At 36.4% G+C, this 15,235-nt stretch overlaps 2 protein-coding genes across 5 annotated transcripts in view; one reads left to right on the top strand and one right to left on the bottom strand.

The window, feature by feature from the left end:
* The window catches only part of LOC130247811 (ubiquitin carboxyl-terminal hydrolase 24-like), a 166,614-nt gene extending 164,048 nt beyond the window's left edge, over positions 1 to 2,566 (bottom strand). For both annotated transcript variants that reach the window (XM_056481274.1, XM_056481273.1), the window contains exon 1: positions 2,147 to 2,566. In XM_056481274.1, the coding sequence (XP_056337249.1) occupies positions 2,147 to 2,419 (273 nt within the window). In that variant the 5' untranslated portion in view covers positions 2,420 to 2,566. The remainder of the gene's footprint in view (positions 1 to 2,146) is intronic.
* A 1,336-nt stretch (positions 2,567 to 3,902) lies between these two features.
* bloc1s2 (biogenesis of lysosomal organelles complex-1, subunit 2) lies at positions 3,903 to 14,802 on the top strand. Of its 3 annotated transcripts, none has more exons than XM_056481275.1 (6): positions 3,903 to 4,183; positions 9,195 to 9,311; positions 9,398 to 9,517; positions 10,871 to 10,975; positions 12,030 to 12,177; positions 14,367 to 14,802. In XM_056481275.1, the coding sequence occupies exons 1-6, from the start codon at positions 4,024 to 4,026 to the stop codon at positions 14,377 to 14,379; spliced, it is 663 nt and encodes a 220-aa protein (XP_056337250.1). In that variant the 5' UTR covers positions 3,903 to 4,023; the 3' UTR covers positions 14,380 to 14,802. The 3 variants fall into 3 exon arrangements, with proteins under 3 accessions (XP_056337250.1, XP_056337251.1, XP_056337252.1); XM_056481276.1 differs by having other exon boundaries at positions 3,910 to 4,183; positions 12,030 to 12,146; XM_056481277.1 differs by lacking the exon at positions 12,030 to 12,177 and having other exon boundaries at positions 3,925 to 4,183.
* The last annotated feature ends 433 nt before the right edge of the window (positions 14,803 to 15,235 follow it).

Raw genomic sequence — 15,235 nt, forward strand, 5'->3', positions numbered from 1 at the left:
ATTATTACCCTTCATGACAACTGTGAGGGGGGTGAATTTTTTTATAACTCATCCATTTCCTTTATATTAGGTTAGATTAAGTCTGCATAATTAAGGGCGTGGCCACTTGAGTGACAGCTAGGTCTCGCTGGTCGCCGTCACTTCACCTCAGCTGAATCCGGCAGATTAGCCACTGATCTCGGCATATTCATCATATTTTTGTTTTGTTTTATGTGGATTTACACAGTCAGCTGCCTTTTGTACTTATTTCTTACAATTATCAGATGATGTGGCATGCTGTGCGCACTTAATTGTGCTCACAAACCATTCACGTGGCCTCCGTTTCCCATGTAAGTAGTTATATATTTGTATACCATCTCTATAAATGTATTTGTTTTATTTAAGATCATTTATCATTAATATTTTTTAGACCCATAAAGCACTCCAGAATCTGACAGATTGATTAGCTGTAGGCTCTAAATCAGTCATCTGAAGCGTTATCATACGGTGTTATGCTGGAGTTCGTCAATAGTCTTGCATTTACGAACACAGACTATATCTGAAGTGTTTGGAAGTAATTCGCGTTTTCCCCCTGTAGAAAACGTCATAAGAACAATGCTTAGTGGCTCATGTGTTACTAAAGTGTACAGCCAAGCACATGTGGTCAGAACACAAACGAGTCGCAGGTAAAGTATCAAGCGTTTCTCCCAAAGTAAAGTCTGTCTGCCAGGTCCAAGCAAAATGCCAGCAGGTGTCTGTAGCTCCGCTCACTCTCCGCCTCTTTGCCCTTGTTTGGTATCCCACCGTGGGTGCGATGACGCGCGAACAAAATGGCGACGGTTGGCCGCGCCTACTTGTAGCTTCTTTTGCAGTGTTCAGAAACCTATGGGTGACGTCACGGACACTACGTTCATATATTTTACAGTCTATGGTGGAAACGCAAGCTTGATAAAGGTGACCCGTACCAAACCGAACCGTACCAGTCAGTGGAAACGAGCCATTATGGTCAGTGCAGTAAGTGACTGTATTATCATCAATAACATTGATTTAATGAGTATGCCAGTGTTCTATCGATTTGTCCTACCTGATCAGATTGTCCTACCTCCCATTCAAAAAGTAAGTAGCACATGCTACCCCTCAGATTTTGCTACCAGTGTAAATTTTAATGTAGAGTAGTGTGATATGAAGCTGTAATATCACCCTAACCTATACCTAATCCCTAACCCCAACCTCAGAACCATTTAAATAGTGTTGGTAGAATAATCTGAGGGGTAGGATAAAATGTCAGGATCCAGGAGCTGCATTACTCCTTAAAAATTTTATTTTGTTATGTTCTCAACAGATTTATGTTCTAAACCTTTTTGGGAAGAAAAGAAGCGTCCATATTAAGGTAGCGTTGGTTTTATATTCGCACATTCGTGCAGTGACAACCTTGTGACACGCTTCCTGTATTGTTTACCATGGTACTTTGAAATCACATACAAATATGGTTTCAAAACAAAATTAGCACTATTTATTTGACTGTGAACAATGCTTTACTTTAATAGTCATTGCCTGCTAACATTATTTCACTAATTAATTTGTAAAGAAATCTTCTGAAATCATATTATTAAGGAGAAAGTCAGAAAGTGTAAATATAAAGACAACTTTACCTCAATAACGTCCATGCACCTTTTGATACAATATAACAACTGACAAGCTAAAATCATGACACTTCAACAACTTGACACGTAAATCATCAGCCACGTTTCCTGCTATTGCTCAATGCTTAGCAAAGAAAGACCCTGGTTTAATTATTGATCTGGACAAAAAAAAAAAAAAAAAAAAAAAAACACACGACTGGCTTAATATTTCAAATCAAACGTACTGCTTGTGCATTTAAAGGCTACACATAACACCCATCCCCCCTCAAATATCTTACAACTTCAGCTGCCATGTGAATGAACGCCTCTATTGAACTGATTCATAACGCATGCACGAAATCGTAGGGGCAAAGAAAAAAAAACACCCTGACATTCTCCTCAGGTGGTGCACGCTCACGCATAACAGGTAATGCATGCACAAACAGGGGCGGTCAAGCCGTGCGCGCGCCTTTCTCTCCGGTTTTTGACAGCTGCAATGCTTCCGCCTCAAGCAACCGTGCAAATGCTTTATTTCATAGCCATACCTCGCTTTCCACGACGTCGTGATACGCAGGCGGAGGATCAAACCCTCCGGTGACCGTGCGACCGCTGTTCTCGCCGTCTCCGCTGCCCGGGGAAGGGCCGCTCTCCATCGGCTCGTAGCCGTATCCGAGTCCCGGGCTTTCGTTGGTGAGCAGCGCGACAGCCTCGTTGATGTCGTTTTTGGCCAGGCGCAGGGCTTTCCGGATGGCCACCGGGTCTGGGAAGCCCATGCACAAGAGCGTGGTCATATGCTGCTCCTCCTCGGTCTCCATCATGGAAGTGTATCGGTGGTCGAGACTTCAGTACCGGGGCACATCGCACAGGCATCCGGCTGTGCACGCCGCCATGTTTACAGTCGCTGGTGCTGCTGGTATCCTGTCACGATGGATTCCCGTCACAGGCGGAGGGCAGCGGGGCTCAGAGCGGGCCACGCAAGGCCTGTGAAGCAAGACACACCGAAGGCGCGCCGTGTGGGTGTAGACCGGAATTTTTTATAAAATAAAGGTTAAAAAAAATAAAATAACGGTGATTATAATAAAATAATTGTGTGTGTACGATGTTAAATATAAGTAAGTTAATATAATACAAATACATCATGCCTTGTGAATTAATAGAATTGTAAAAATCTGTCAAATATGAATAATTAAATTTATACTATATTGTAGTATTAAAATGATTTTATAGGGTTTCATGGGATTGCTCTATGGATGTAAGATTGATAAGCTGCAAGTTGCCAAGGAAGTATTTATTATTTTATTAAGTCAAACTTGAAACGAAACAATACACAACGCACACACACACACATATATTAATAAAATGACAGAATCACAAAACAAATTTATTTATACATTTTTTTCTGCTAGTCCCTTTATTAATCAGGGGTCGCCACAGCAGAATGAAACAGCAACTTGTTTTACGCAACAAAGACCCTTCCGACCACAACACAGCACTGGCAAACACACTCTTGCATTCACACTCACACATACACTACGGCCAATTTAGCTTATTCAATTCACCTATAGTGCATGTGTTTGGACTGTGGGGGGAAACCGTAGCACCCGGAGGAAACTCACACGAATACGGGGAGAACATGCAAACTCCACACAGAAATGCCAACTGACCCAGCTGGGGCTCAAACCAGTGACTTTCTGGCTGTGAGGCAACGCTGCTACTTAATGCGCCACAGTGTCACCCACAGAACAAATTCACTAAATGATATTTAAAACTAAATTCGAAGCTTAAAACTAATAAAAACAACATTAAATAAAAAATAAAGTATAAAAATCCTCAGTTTTTACATTTTATGTTCTAAAAATTTAAAATGCTAAATAAAAGAAAATGAACAATAAAAATAAATACATATACAGACATATATAAATAATACAATGGCAGAATCACACACCAGAATTAACTTTAAAATACATAAATAAAAATCCGAACAATTATACTGATAAATACTAGTATCGTCCAACTATTATTTTGAAATGCTTTTGACCGGAAATGCATGTTAAAGTAGCTCATTGTCGCTAACTTCAGTTTTTTTCAATTGGCAGAGTTGTCACACAGCCCCACCTATGTCTGTATAAAACATGTGTTTCTTCATATACACTTAATGAATTATATCAATCAATGTCCCACATTTTGTTTTCACATTTATTTAGTAAATTTATCAGATGAATGTAAAAAATATATACAAAAAGTGATAGCAACTAATATGACTATTTCAATCAACATATTAATATAGTTTTCACCTTCGTGACACCTCATGAATAAATCTGTTTGTTTCGTTGCAAAATATTATTTGCTTTCGTCTCACTGCACAAAAAAAAAACGGAACCGAGAAATCACGTGAAACCGGTCCTGCTCATGTGATGTGAAAATGGCCGCTACGGGGGAGGAGGCCGCAGCGATGGACAGCATCAGTAAAGCACCGGCTCCTCCGACAGAGCTCAACCTCACGGCCGAGCCCGAGCACATGAGAGAGGCTACCACCAGCGACACGACAGAGAACCAGAAACCGAAAAGACCCAGTAATAACAGTAAGCTGCTATTGTAAACAACACTGTCTGTGTGCTAGTCTCTGTGCATTTCAAGTTCTGCAGTGATTCTCTCTACGGTGCTGCTGTCGATAATGTTGTGTTTCTAACTAATGCAACTTGTTTCTGGATATATTTGTGTTATTCTGTTCCTGAAGAGAAGGACGCGTTTTGTGTACGTTATTGACTTTTAGTATTTGTAAATGGCAAGCCAATTTAACAGTTAAGCTATGAAACATGATAGCAAAATGACATAATTTCAACCTAAAATCAACGTTTCTTTTGATATCGAATCCACGTTGATCACCGACGTTGATTCAACATCGTTTTGCTCATCGGGGTAATGTTGAAACGACGTCAGGCACTCCATTCAAATCTAACCTGAAATCGACGCAGTTGGTTACTTACCCAACGTTGAATCGATGTTGACTTTCAGTCGATCGAAACGACGTTATAGAATCCACACATTTTCAACAGATAATCGACTTAATTGGTTTGTCTATCTAACGTTGAAATGATGTTGATTTTAAGTCTATTGGAACAGCATAGAATCCACACATATTCAACATATAATCTATCCAAATGATTTAACGTCGAAATGAATGCTTAAACAACCTTTTCAACATGAATAAATATTACATAATTACAGTTTTTAAAGGATACATACTATAAGGTAATCTGTATATATGACAAAACACACCACAATCTGTCATCATTTTTTTTATTTATACAAATATACAGCAGTAAACATTCGTTGAGAGCATAAATTCATTCAAAACTTCTATGCACGCAGTACACTTAAACACACAGAGAGAACATTTAAATTATAGGTTGCAAAAGTCAAAACCTATTACTCAAATTGTAGAATATTAAATACATTTGTCTATTTGTGTTCTAATTCAACATGTATTTTTCATTAGAGTAAAAATGCATTTTATTTCAGATGTGCATAATAACATAATTTAGGTATTCCAGTATATATGACAAATTAAACACCACAATCTGTCATAATTTCTTCATTTTACATATATTACTTCTGTACACGCAGTACACTCAAACATACACAGAGAGAACATTTGAATTATAGGCTGAATTCGATATATAGACAAACATTTTTCTCAAGAAAACTTTAGAATATTAAATGTGTATATCTATTTGTGTTCTGTTTCAACATATGCAATTTTCATTAGAGAAAAATATATATGTATTTTTAAGATGTGCATAATAAAATGTACTGTGTGTGTGTGTGTGTGTGTGTGTGAGAGAGAGAGAGAGAGAGAGAGAGAGAGAGAGAGAGAGAGAGAGAGAGAGAGAGAGAGAGAGAGAGAGAGAGAGAGAGAGAGAGAGAGAGAGAGAGAGAGAGAGAGAGAGAGAGGTGTTTATTGGGTTATTCCACAATTTTTTTTTTTTTTTGACTAAGTTGTTAATGTGTCTAAATGAATGTTGAAATATATTGTCATTTGCATGCTGTGTATGTGTCTAAGGTTTGACAAAAGTAGCCTAAACGCTATTTCTTGAAGAAATACTGAAATGAATTCTTTATTTACCCAAACCATAAAATATTACATTTTCATGTTGTAATGTTGTCAAACATTTAAATTAATGTGGTAATGTGGGAACATGTTGCAATTATCCATATTTTGGCACGATAAAAGTTGCTGCTAAAGCAATTACATTTTTCAACAGAAAGCTATAAATATACAATAAAAAAAATTTATGTACACCTTTTAAATGTACTGTATAATACAAGCCGTTTTAAATATGGCAAATTTGATTTACCAAACAAATGAACTTAAAGTGTTAATTATTTTCTAATAGAAATTGTCACGTTTTAGACACGCAGGATAAAAATAAGCTCTTTAAATAATTTCTGGTTCGAGAAATAGCCTAATATGAAAGAAAACGATGTCAATTGTAACCGTTCACACATAAAATTAATTGTTGTAATTTAATTTTGCTTATACTAGTTTTTAGTTACAAATGCTAGCCTATATCTGATAAAATGTATACTAAAAAATATTTCTGCAAAGTTACAAACAATTTATATGGGTTGAATTAAAACAAATTAAATGTAGCCTAGTAATTTTCAACTTAAATAGTTTAAATTCAGCCTAAATTATTTAGAACTACTTAAAAATATCTAATGAATCATCTTGCATATTTTATATGTTCGCTGATAAATATGTGCCGGTATTAATGAGTAGAAATCTATTCAGTTTGTGTGTGCAGTTATTTTTGTAATAATATAGTGATTGTCGTGGTAAAACATTACTGGTAAACATCTATTAGGCCTAAACCATAGGGGAAGAGATCACATTAACTGATTAAAATGAATTTCAAATATCCAGTTTAGTCTACACCACGGATGTACTTATCAAATATCAAACAGTCCTACTGCCATAGGCTATATCACGGGATTAAGAAACTTGAATAATATTCCGAAGGAAAACAAGATAATTAAACAATTAAAGTAAAACAAAATAAAAGTGAAATTAAATTCTTGACATGCTAGCCTGTACAAATAGCAACAAACTTGCATATTTGTCTTCCCTAAACAGCTTAAAATACATAGTATAAGGCAAGATTAAGGGCACTCGCTGTTGGATTTCTCTACTTACACTGATGCAAACGGCATCTGTTTATGAAACAATTAAATGTCGGATCCTGTTTTCGATTTAATGATCGACGTACCGACCAAATAATGAACGTTGATTCAATGTCGAAATTTCGACGTTGAATCAATATCTTTTTTTCAACGTAAAATCCTTCCGATGTACCGACCAAATAATGAACGTTGGTTCAATGTTGAAATTTGATCAACGACTGATACTGACTATTATAACCAATATTCGACGTTGAATCAACATCGGTTTGCTATCTAGCCTGCAAGTATCTTTTTACATGCTACTATTCACTCACTCCTGATGAAGTGTATCTCCTGCTTTATCAAGGCTCGCCACAGCAGAATGAACGGCCAATCGTGCTTATGTTTTTATGCAGTCCTGGTCCAGCTTGGACTTGAACCAGCGACCTTCTTGCTGTGAAGTGACAGTGCTACTAACCACTTCATACTGCTGTTCGTTCATTCATTTTCCTTCAGCTAAGTCCCTTTATTTATAAGAGGTCACCACAGCGGAATGAACCACCAACTTTTCCAGGATATGTTTTACACAGCGGATGCTCTTCCAGCTGCAACCCAGTACTAGTAAACACCCATACACATTCAATCACATATACTACGGCCAATTTAGCTTATTCAATTGACCTATAGCGCATGTCTTTGGACTGTGGGGAAACCGGAGCAAACTCACTCGAGCACAGAGAGAACATGCAAACTCCACACAGAAGTGTTAACTGACCAAGCCGGGACTTGAACCAGCAACTTTCCTGCTGTGAGGTGACAGTGCTAACCACTGAGCCACCATGCCACCCGCTATGCTACTGATATATATATTTATTTATTTATTTATTTTATTTTATTTTTTTAGTAATTTTACCATTAAGTATATATTAGATCAGTGGTTCCCAACCTTTTTTTTCCCTGAGACTTCCTTTTCCCCTGGAAAATATTGTAAGGCCTCCCTCCACATTTAATGATATTACCACTCATAATTTGCAGTAAGGATGACAAAAAATGTTGTTTTCAAACAAACGGTAGGTTTATTACTACATTTTACATAATATGTTTATGCACAAATAACAGCCTAATGTAAAATATAAAAGCAAAACATCAGTAGGCCATTTTTAACTAAAAAACATACGCCTTTGTACCTTGCGGTCAAAAAATGCTCTGGGTTTGTTGCGGTATTGGGGATGAGTCGTCTGCAAATGTCATATTAATTTGGACTGCCTCATGCGTACTTTAGCATTAACTTTGGTGCAGATAATACGCTGTGGCTGGGTCAGTGACTCTTTGCTTCATGAAAATAGAATAAAACCATAGTTCAGGTAACTATCTTGGTATTTCCTGCATTGTAATGCTAGTGCTGTGACCTGAAATGTTTGAAGCTTCTTCACCTGGGTCCAGTATGCTTGGGTCAATTTTTTTGTGGAGGACGAATTACAAATTCAGGTCAGCCAGGGGATAAAATGAAAGGCAACATGATCATTCTCCTAATTGTCCACTGCTAAAAAAAATTTGAATGTGATGCGACACCCCCCCCCCCCCCCCCAATCAAAGCACACCACATGATGTAAAGCACAACAATGATGCTGCGTCCAAAATTGCATACTAAAGTAGGCACTACATTTGAATTTACTACACAACCGTTACAGAAGTACTTTCTATATAGTATGAATGTGAGTAGTATGAATCGAATCTGGATGTACTATGTCCACCATTTGTCATTATCACATGACCTACCTGCGTCAGTTTCATTGCTTCACTCCCATTCATAATATCCCTTGCGTGGCATCATGGGATAGAGCAGAGACAAACAACAATGATGTACGATCTGTGGGAAAAACTTAACTTGCTCTAATACATAATACGCAAATGCACCAAATAACGTTATTTTTAGCAACATCATATGACCCTTTTAATGTATGCTTACTAGTACATTACTAGTCACTATTGGAATACTTAAACAAAAATGAATTGATGATATGTGGTTGGACCATAAAAATGTGGTCCAATCACAACTGGAATAAGCTAAAACCATTTTTTTTTTTTATCGTCGAAGATTAACTAGTCACTATTGTCAGAAATAAATCCCATTATCTAATAAGCACAAATATACATTTTGCATTAATACATAATAAATAAATATGTAATAGTCTCTAACGACTATTAAGTATTGGTGTGTATTTAATAGTTAAAATTACCTAATGACTAATAATTAGTACTAGAAGCATGAAAATAGATAATAGTATAAATTAAACGTTTAATGGCTGCCATATACAAATGCAAAAATGTTTTAAAAACACTTTTCAGCACCATAAGCATTTAGAGTCTACATGAAATGACCGGTTATCTAGGTCAAGGTTCTTTAAAGATGTTTGCTGTCTTTTGTAGATGACGGAGGTGTGGAGACAGCAGAAGAAGCCACTGAACCCACTGAACCAGATATCAATGAGCTCTGCAGAGACATGTTCGACAAAATGTCGGTTTTCTTGCAGGGAGAGCTCACTGGTAATGACGATAATAACAATACTAGCAGAATAACATAAAATATTTGTATATTGCAGTTTTGTATTTCATTTTTGCTGTTCTTTCAGCTACCTGTGAGGACTATAAACTCCTGGAGAACATGAACAAACTCACCAGTTTGAAGTACATGGAGATGAAGGACATATCTATCAACATTAGCCGAAATCTGCAAGACCTCAATCAGAAATGTGAGATATGTGGTTTTAGTATGCAAAACCAACCAACATATTTGGCTCAAATACAAGAAGTTTCTCTTTGGTGTTTGTGTCAAATTTAATTGAAGTTTAAATAGATTTTATATACAGTACACAAAGCACATTCAATGCTGTGTTTCAGATAACATTTGTGAAAATAAAATGTTATGAAAATACTTAGTGGTAAAGTAATATACTGATTATTATATAAGTGACCATACTATATTTGATTATTTATTTACTTAATCACATTCACTTAAATGATTTTAAATTCTTCCTGACTAATGGATTAAAAAGGCAAGGCAAGTTTATTTATATAGCACATTTCATACGCGATGGTAATTCAAAGTGCTTTACATAACCCAAAAATAAAAACAAAGAACAAAAATGATTAAAGACATATTCAAATGTGTCAAAACAGGTTTTAAAGAAATAAAAGAAAATAAAGATAAGATAAAAACTAGGGGTTTGAGGGATTGAGGCAAGGTAAAATGATTTAACATTGAAATGAATTCGTACTATCTATGAGATTTGTTTTTTTTTGCTATAAAATATTGTTAAAGGGCACCTATGGTGAAAAATCTACTTTTCAAGCTGTTTTGACAGAAATGTGTGTAAGTATAGTGTATAAACTATCATATTGGGGTGAAATAAACACACCCAGTCCTTTTTTTTCAAATTTAACAACATAAAAACGGTGGACCAATTGGAGCGGTTTTCAGATCGACCGCAACTTTACGTAGGAGTGCGGTCCCCCCCACCCACCAATATTGATTGACAGCTGCGCGCATTAACATGTCCGGTAGTCACGTGTATAATCATATCATCAAGAGAGGATGAGCGCAAAGCAAGATGATTAGACATTAAAAAGCGAGCAATTGGTCCATGCTTTAATTTCTGTCCAGAGAGGTCATGTTTTGATCCTTGATTGGTCTCATGCAGTCAAGTGACCGGAAACGCAGGGTCATGCGTCAAGTTTCGCATGTTGCTGTGGTGCAAAGTTCAAGCTTGGTGAACTATGACCTGCGAAATCGCATCACTTGACTTTGTGAGACCAATCGAGGATCAAAACAGGACCTCTCTGGACAGAAATTTAAACATGGAGCAATCGCTCGCTTTTTTAATGTCTAATCATCTTGTTTAATCCCACCCCTATTCGCAGCGCCGCACGACAGAATTTCGCACACACAAAGCACAGTGTGACCGTAGCTATAGTTTCACAAGTTGAAGCTGCGGTCACACTGGGCTTTGTGTGTGCGAAATTCAGTTTTTTTTTTTTAAATTTAATTTAAGGTATTTATTTAGATATGTGTATATATTTTTTCTTTTTGGTCGTTTTTCCTCTAGATGCCAGCTTGCAGCCTTATCTGGATCAGATTAACCAGATCGAGGAGCAGGTTACGGCTCTGGAACAGGCAGCTTATAAACTAGACACTTATTCAAAAAAACTGGGTGAGTAAAATAAGCAACACTTTCTTTTAACCACAGGTCTTTATAGAGATATTAAGTGCCTACAAAATTGACATATTTGATGTCATAAAGAAAACATCACAAGCTATGTGTTAAACACAGTCCTTTTTTCAGCCATTTAAACAATATCCTATTCAATAAAAGAGATTACATTTTAAATAAGTGGCAAGAGTGGGATGCATTGGAAAATAATAAATTACATGAAATCCAACCTGAAATCTCAATCGGAATTTTAAAACATTTTAAGACTAGATTTGATCAAGTGATTTTTACCAGATGTCGTATTGGACATGCAAGATTAACCTACACCTTTTTACTTAAAGATGAAGACCCCACTTAGTGTTTGTTCTGCACAACTCCCCTTACTGTAAAACACATTTTACTGGACTGTGCTGCTTTTAATGATTCCAGAAGACTTTTTCATAAAATGAACTCTAAGGACATTTTTAGCAAAGTGACACCTGGAAAAAATTCTTATCATGAATAAACACAAAAAATCTTATTTAACTTGTGTATTTATTTGTTTATTGTTTGTAAATGTTTATTTATTATTGAAATGTTTGTGCCATGAAAAAAGCCTTGGTTGCTGACATGGCAATAAATAAAAAAATACATTACATTACATTCAATAAAGTTATTGACTTCAGGATATTGAAACCAGAATATGGGGTTAATTTTCTGGCAAAAGTATTGAAGTCACAGATTGAAAAATTATAAACATAAATAATTTCAAAATGCAAATAAATAATACTAAACTATTTAGAATAAAAAAACTAAGCAAATATTGAAAAATACTAAGCATGAATCAAAAAAGTAGTTTCATTTAAATCACTTCAGCATCATCATTTGTCGACTATTTGGAGATTGACAGTTAGGGAGTTGAAGTCGTTTTGAAGTTTTATTTTTTCATATTTTTATTTTATGTATTTTTGAGTAACAATTTTAAACATTTTAATTCATTTAGTAATGAATTAAATGTAATTAGTTACATTTATATAGCACTTTTCTGGACACTCAAAGCGCTTTACGTATTTAGGGGAATCTCCTCATCCACCACCAGTGTGCAGCATCCACCTGGATGATGCGACAGCAGCCATATTGCGCCAGAATGCTGATTGGTGGACAGGAGACAGAGGAGCCATGATGGACAGAGGCCAGTGGGCAAATTTGTTCAGAATGCCGGGGTTAAACTTCTAGTTCTACTTCTTTCTTTTATTTTTTTCTCCGAAGGACATCCTGGGAGTCAGACCTCGGTTAACGTCTCATCTGAAAGACGCCCCTTACTGAGCAGTATAGAGTGCCCATCAATATACTAGGGCATTAGGACCTACATAGACCACAAGTTTGCTGCTGGTCAAGCACTACTGGTCTCACTAATGGCTCGTTTCCACTGATTGGTACGGTACGGTACGGTTCGGGTCACCTTTATCAGACTTGCATTTCCACTACCAAGGGTACCCTTTTGGTGGGAGTGGTGTATGACAGAAAGTTTCAGTCGACGTCATTCTCGCTCGAGGAAATGTCTACAATAAAGCTGTACAGGTCGCTCATATATCATATGAGAAGCTCCTCTCACAAGCACCTCTCACAAAACAGATGCTTTACACACATAAATACTTGTGTAGAAATGTTTATTACTAACTATGAACATGAGTTGTTTATAACTGCAAATCAATGACAGTGCGAAACAGCCTACTGTAACGTCTGTAATTATATAAAATAAATTAACATATATAAACACATACAGCCCCTTACAGTCTCCGATATGTTACCAACCACAGAAGAACTACACATAGCAGACATTTAGTGCTTATTTAGGTTCAAAAACAACACAAAATATAGCCCACAGTCAGAGCAGACCTCTCATCTGTGTCTGTAATCTTCAGCAGCACATGTAGCCTCTGTTAGACGGTAATTCCATCATTCCCAGTTCATATTAGTGCAAAAGGTGAAGATAATAGTTATACATGGCATTTTGTTCACGTTTGCTGAAAAATAATGTGCTCCTTTTTTTCCCGGCTTCTCTTTTGCTGTTTCGCGCTTCACTCTCGCGTTTGTCAGTGTCTGACAGGATCGGGTTTCAAAAGCATGTCAATAATCAAGTGCACGTTATTATCATCAGCTCAAGAAGTGCCTCGTAAAAACTGCCTTGTAAAAAACTATGAGGCACAGGGTAGATTCTGCTCTACTCCATGGCTTTGTGGCTGTTCATCAAGACGACGACAAGGTTTGTTTGAGCCCAGATCGACAATGGCTCGTTATTATATGTATATATAAATCCGCTGTAATCTCTCGCTGTGTATTTCAAACATGGCGGGTTTTTTGTTTTCATTCTGGCTTGTTGCGTAAGCGAATGACGTATCTCTGTAAACCAACAGCGTTCAGCTGCGCGTCTAGCTCCACCTTTTGGTACTCTTTCTCATGTTTGGTACCCTTTCGAAAGGGTACCAAAAAAGTGGTACGGTTCAGTTCGGTATGCCTTTTGACAGTGGAAACGGCCATAAAAGTGTACCAAACTGAACCGTACCACTCAGTGGAAACGGGCCATGACACCACTTCCAGCAGCAACTTAGCTTTCCCATGTGGTTTCCCGTCTAGTGACCGGGCACAGCCCTGCTTAGCTTCAGCAGGCGACCATGTGAGAGCTGCAGAGAGCTAGCTGTTGGCATTTATTTATGCTTGTTTTTTTTTTGAGCCGTGACCACAATACCTTTTGAAGGAAGCATTCATATTGACAACACAAAAAAGTGCAACACTCTAACAACCATAAAAAACTTTTTTTTAATCATTTTATATCGTTTTTTATAATCATATATTTATTTTTATGATTAAGTATTAACCTCACCAAATGAGACTGTGGGCACAATGTCAACAGCACAGTTTAATTTTGGAGACCTACACTCAGAGATCCATGATCAGTTGTGGCCTATATTTATTTTTAATGTACTTGAGTGCTGTAGAGGTTTCAGAAAGTGCTGTTAAATCGATCTGCTGTAAGTGACACTATTGTTGTGTGGTTAATCTATTTTAGACACCCCAGGGGTCACAATCCAATGGAAAAAAATAATATATTTTTTTTGTATTTTGTAGGTTATGGATAAAATATAGTTTTTTTGATTGTTAAATAATATTTATTAGATTTTCATAAATCGCCAAACGACCTGCCTCTTATTCTCACGACACCCACTTTGGGAACCGTTGGATTAACCGATTAAATGAACATTAGATGGCGCTATAAGACCAAAATAGATGCTCTTCTGTTAAAGTAGTGAGCTTATTTTCATATGATGCTTGGTTGTGAAATACTTTCTGTGTATTTTTATATTTCGGACCTTTTGTAAATAAATATTTCTGTTTGTGTGTTTATTCACAGAGGCCAAGTTTAAGAAACTGGAGAAGCGGTGAAAATGATCACTCCGTCATACTTATCCTCTATGTTTTTGTAAGCCTCTCAGTGATCATGTCTATTTTATGCACTAAACAATCACCAAACCATCCTCACTATGGCACTGTCATAGTCTCCAAGTTATAGCATTAAGTACATCACACATTGAATGCTCCTTTATTGTTCACAAGAGTTAAGACTATAAAGGGCATATTTCCTGATTTCAAAATTTACATTTACAAACGCATGAATACAGAAAAACCTATAAAGTTTATTTAAAATGGCTTGTTCTGTTGTTCAAGATGATATTTTCTGTGACTTATGAACTTTTCGTATGCCTGTAGTTAGAAAAGAGAATGTTTTGTTAAGCATTTGTATTACTGACTAATTATTTTCAAAAGTATTAATAAACCTCAAAATGTCAGCTTGTCAATTTTTGGAATAAAAAAATGCTATTACAAGTGATATTAGCATATATTCTTCAAACTAAATGCGCTTGAAATTAAAACCATGATTATTATATAAAATTCAGTGTTTGTTAGGATTTTGTGCACATCTGCAAGTTCCAACTGGTCTTCTAAAGATTTTTTCATGAATATGCAAGGTGATTTTTGACCTCAGGATGCTCAAAAATGCTTGAAACTTTGCATACACTTTGGAATTGCAGTTTCTTACAACCAAGGATTGCTGGAGGTGCTTGGGCCTGCCACAGCAGTAATGTCTATATATGTAAGGGATAATGTTCATCTATTGCTTAAGGGAGCTAATAATATTGACCTTAATTGTTTAAAAAAATACTGCTTTTATTCTAGCCTAAAAAACAAATAAGATTTTTTGCAGAAGAAAAAACATTAAAG

Source organism: Danio aesculapii, chromosome 20 (assembly GCF_903798145.1).
Source record: "Danio aesculapii chromosome 20, fDanAes4.1, whole genome shotgun sequence".
In the NCBI taxonomy this organism is placed as follows: domain Eukaryota; kingdom Metazoa; phylum Chordata; class Actinopteri; order Cypriniformes; family Danionidae; genus Danio; species Danio aesculapii.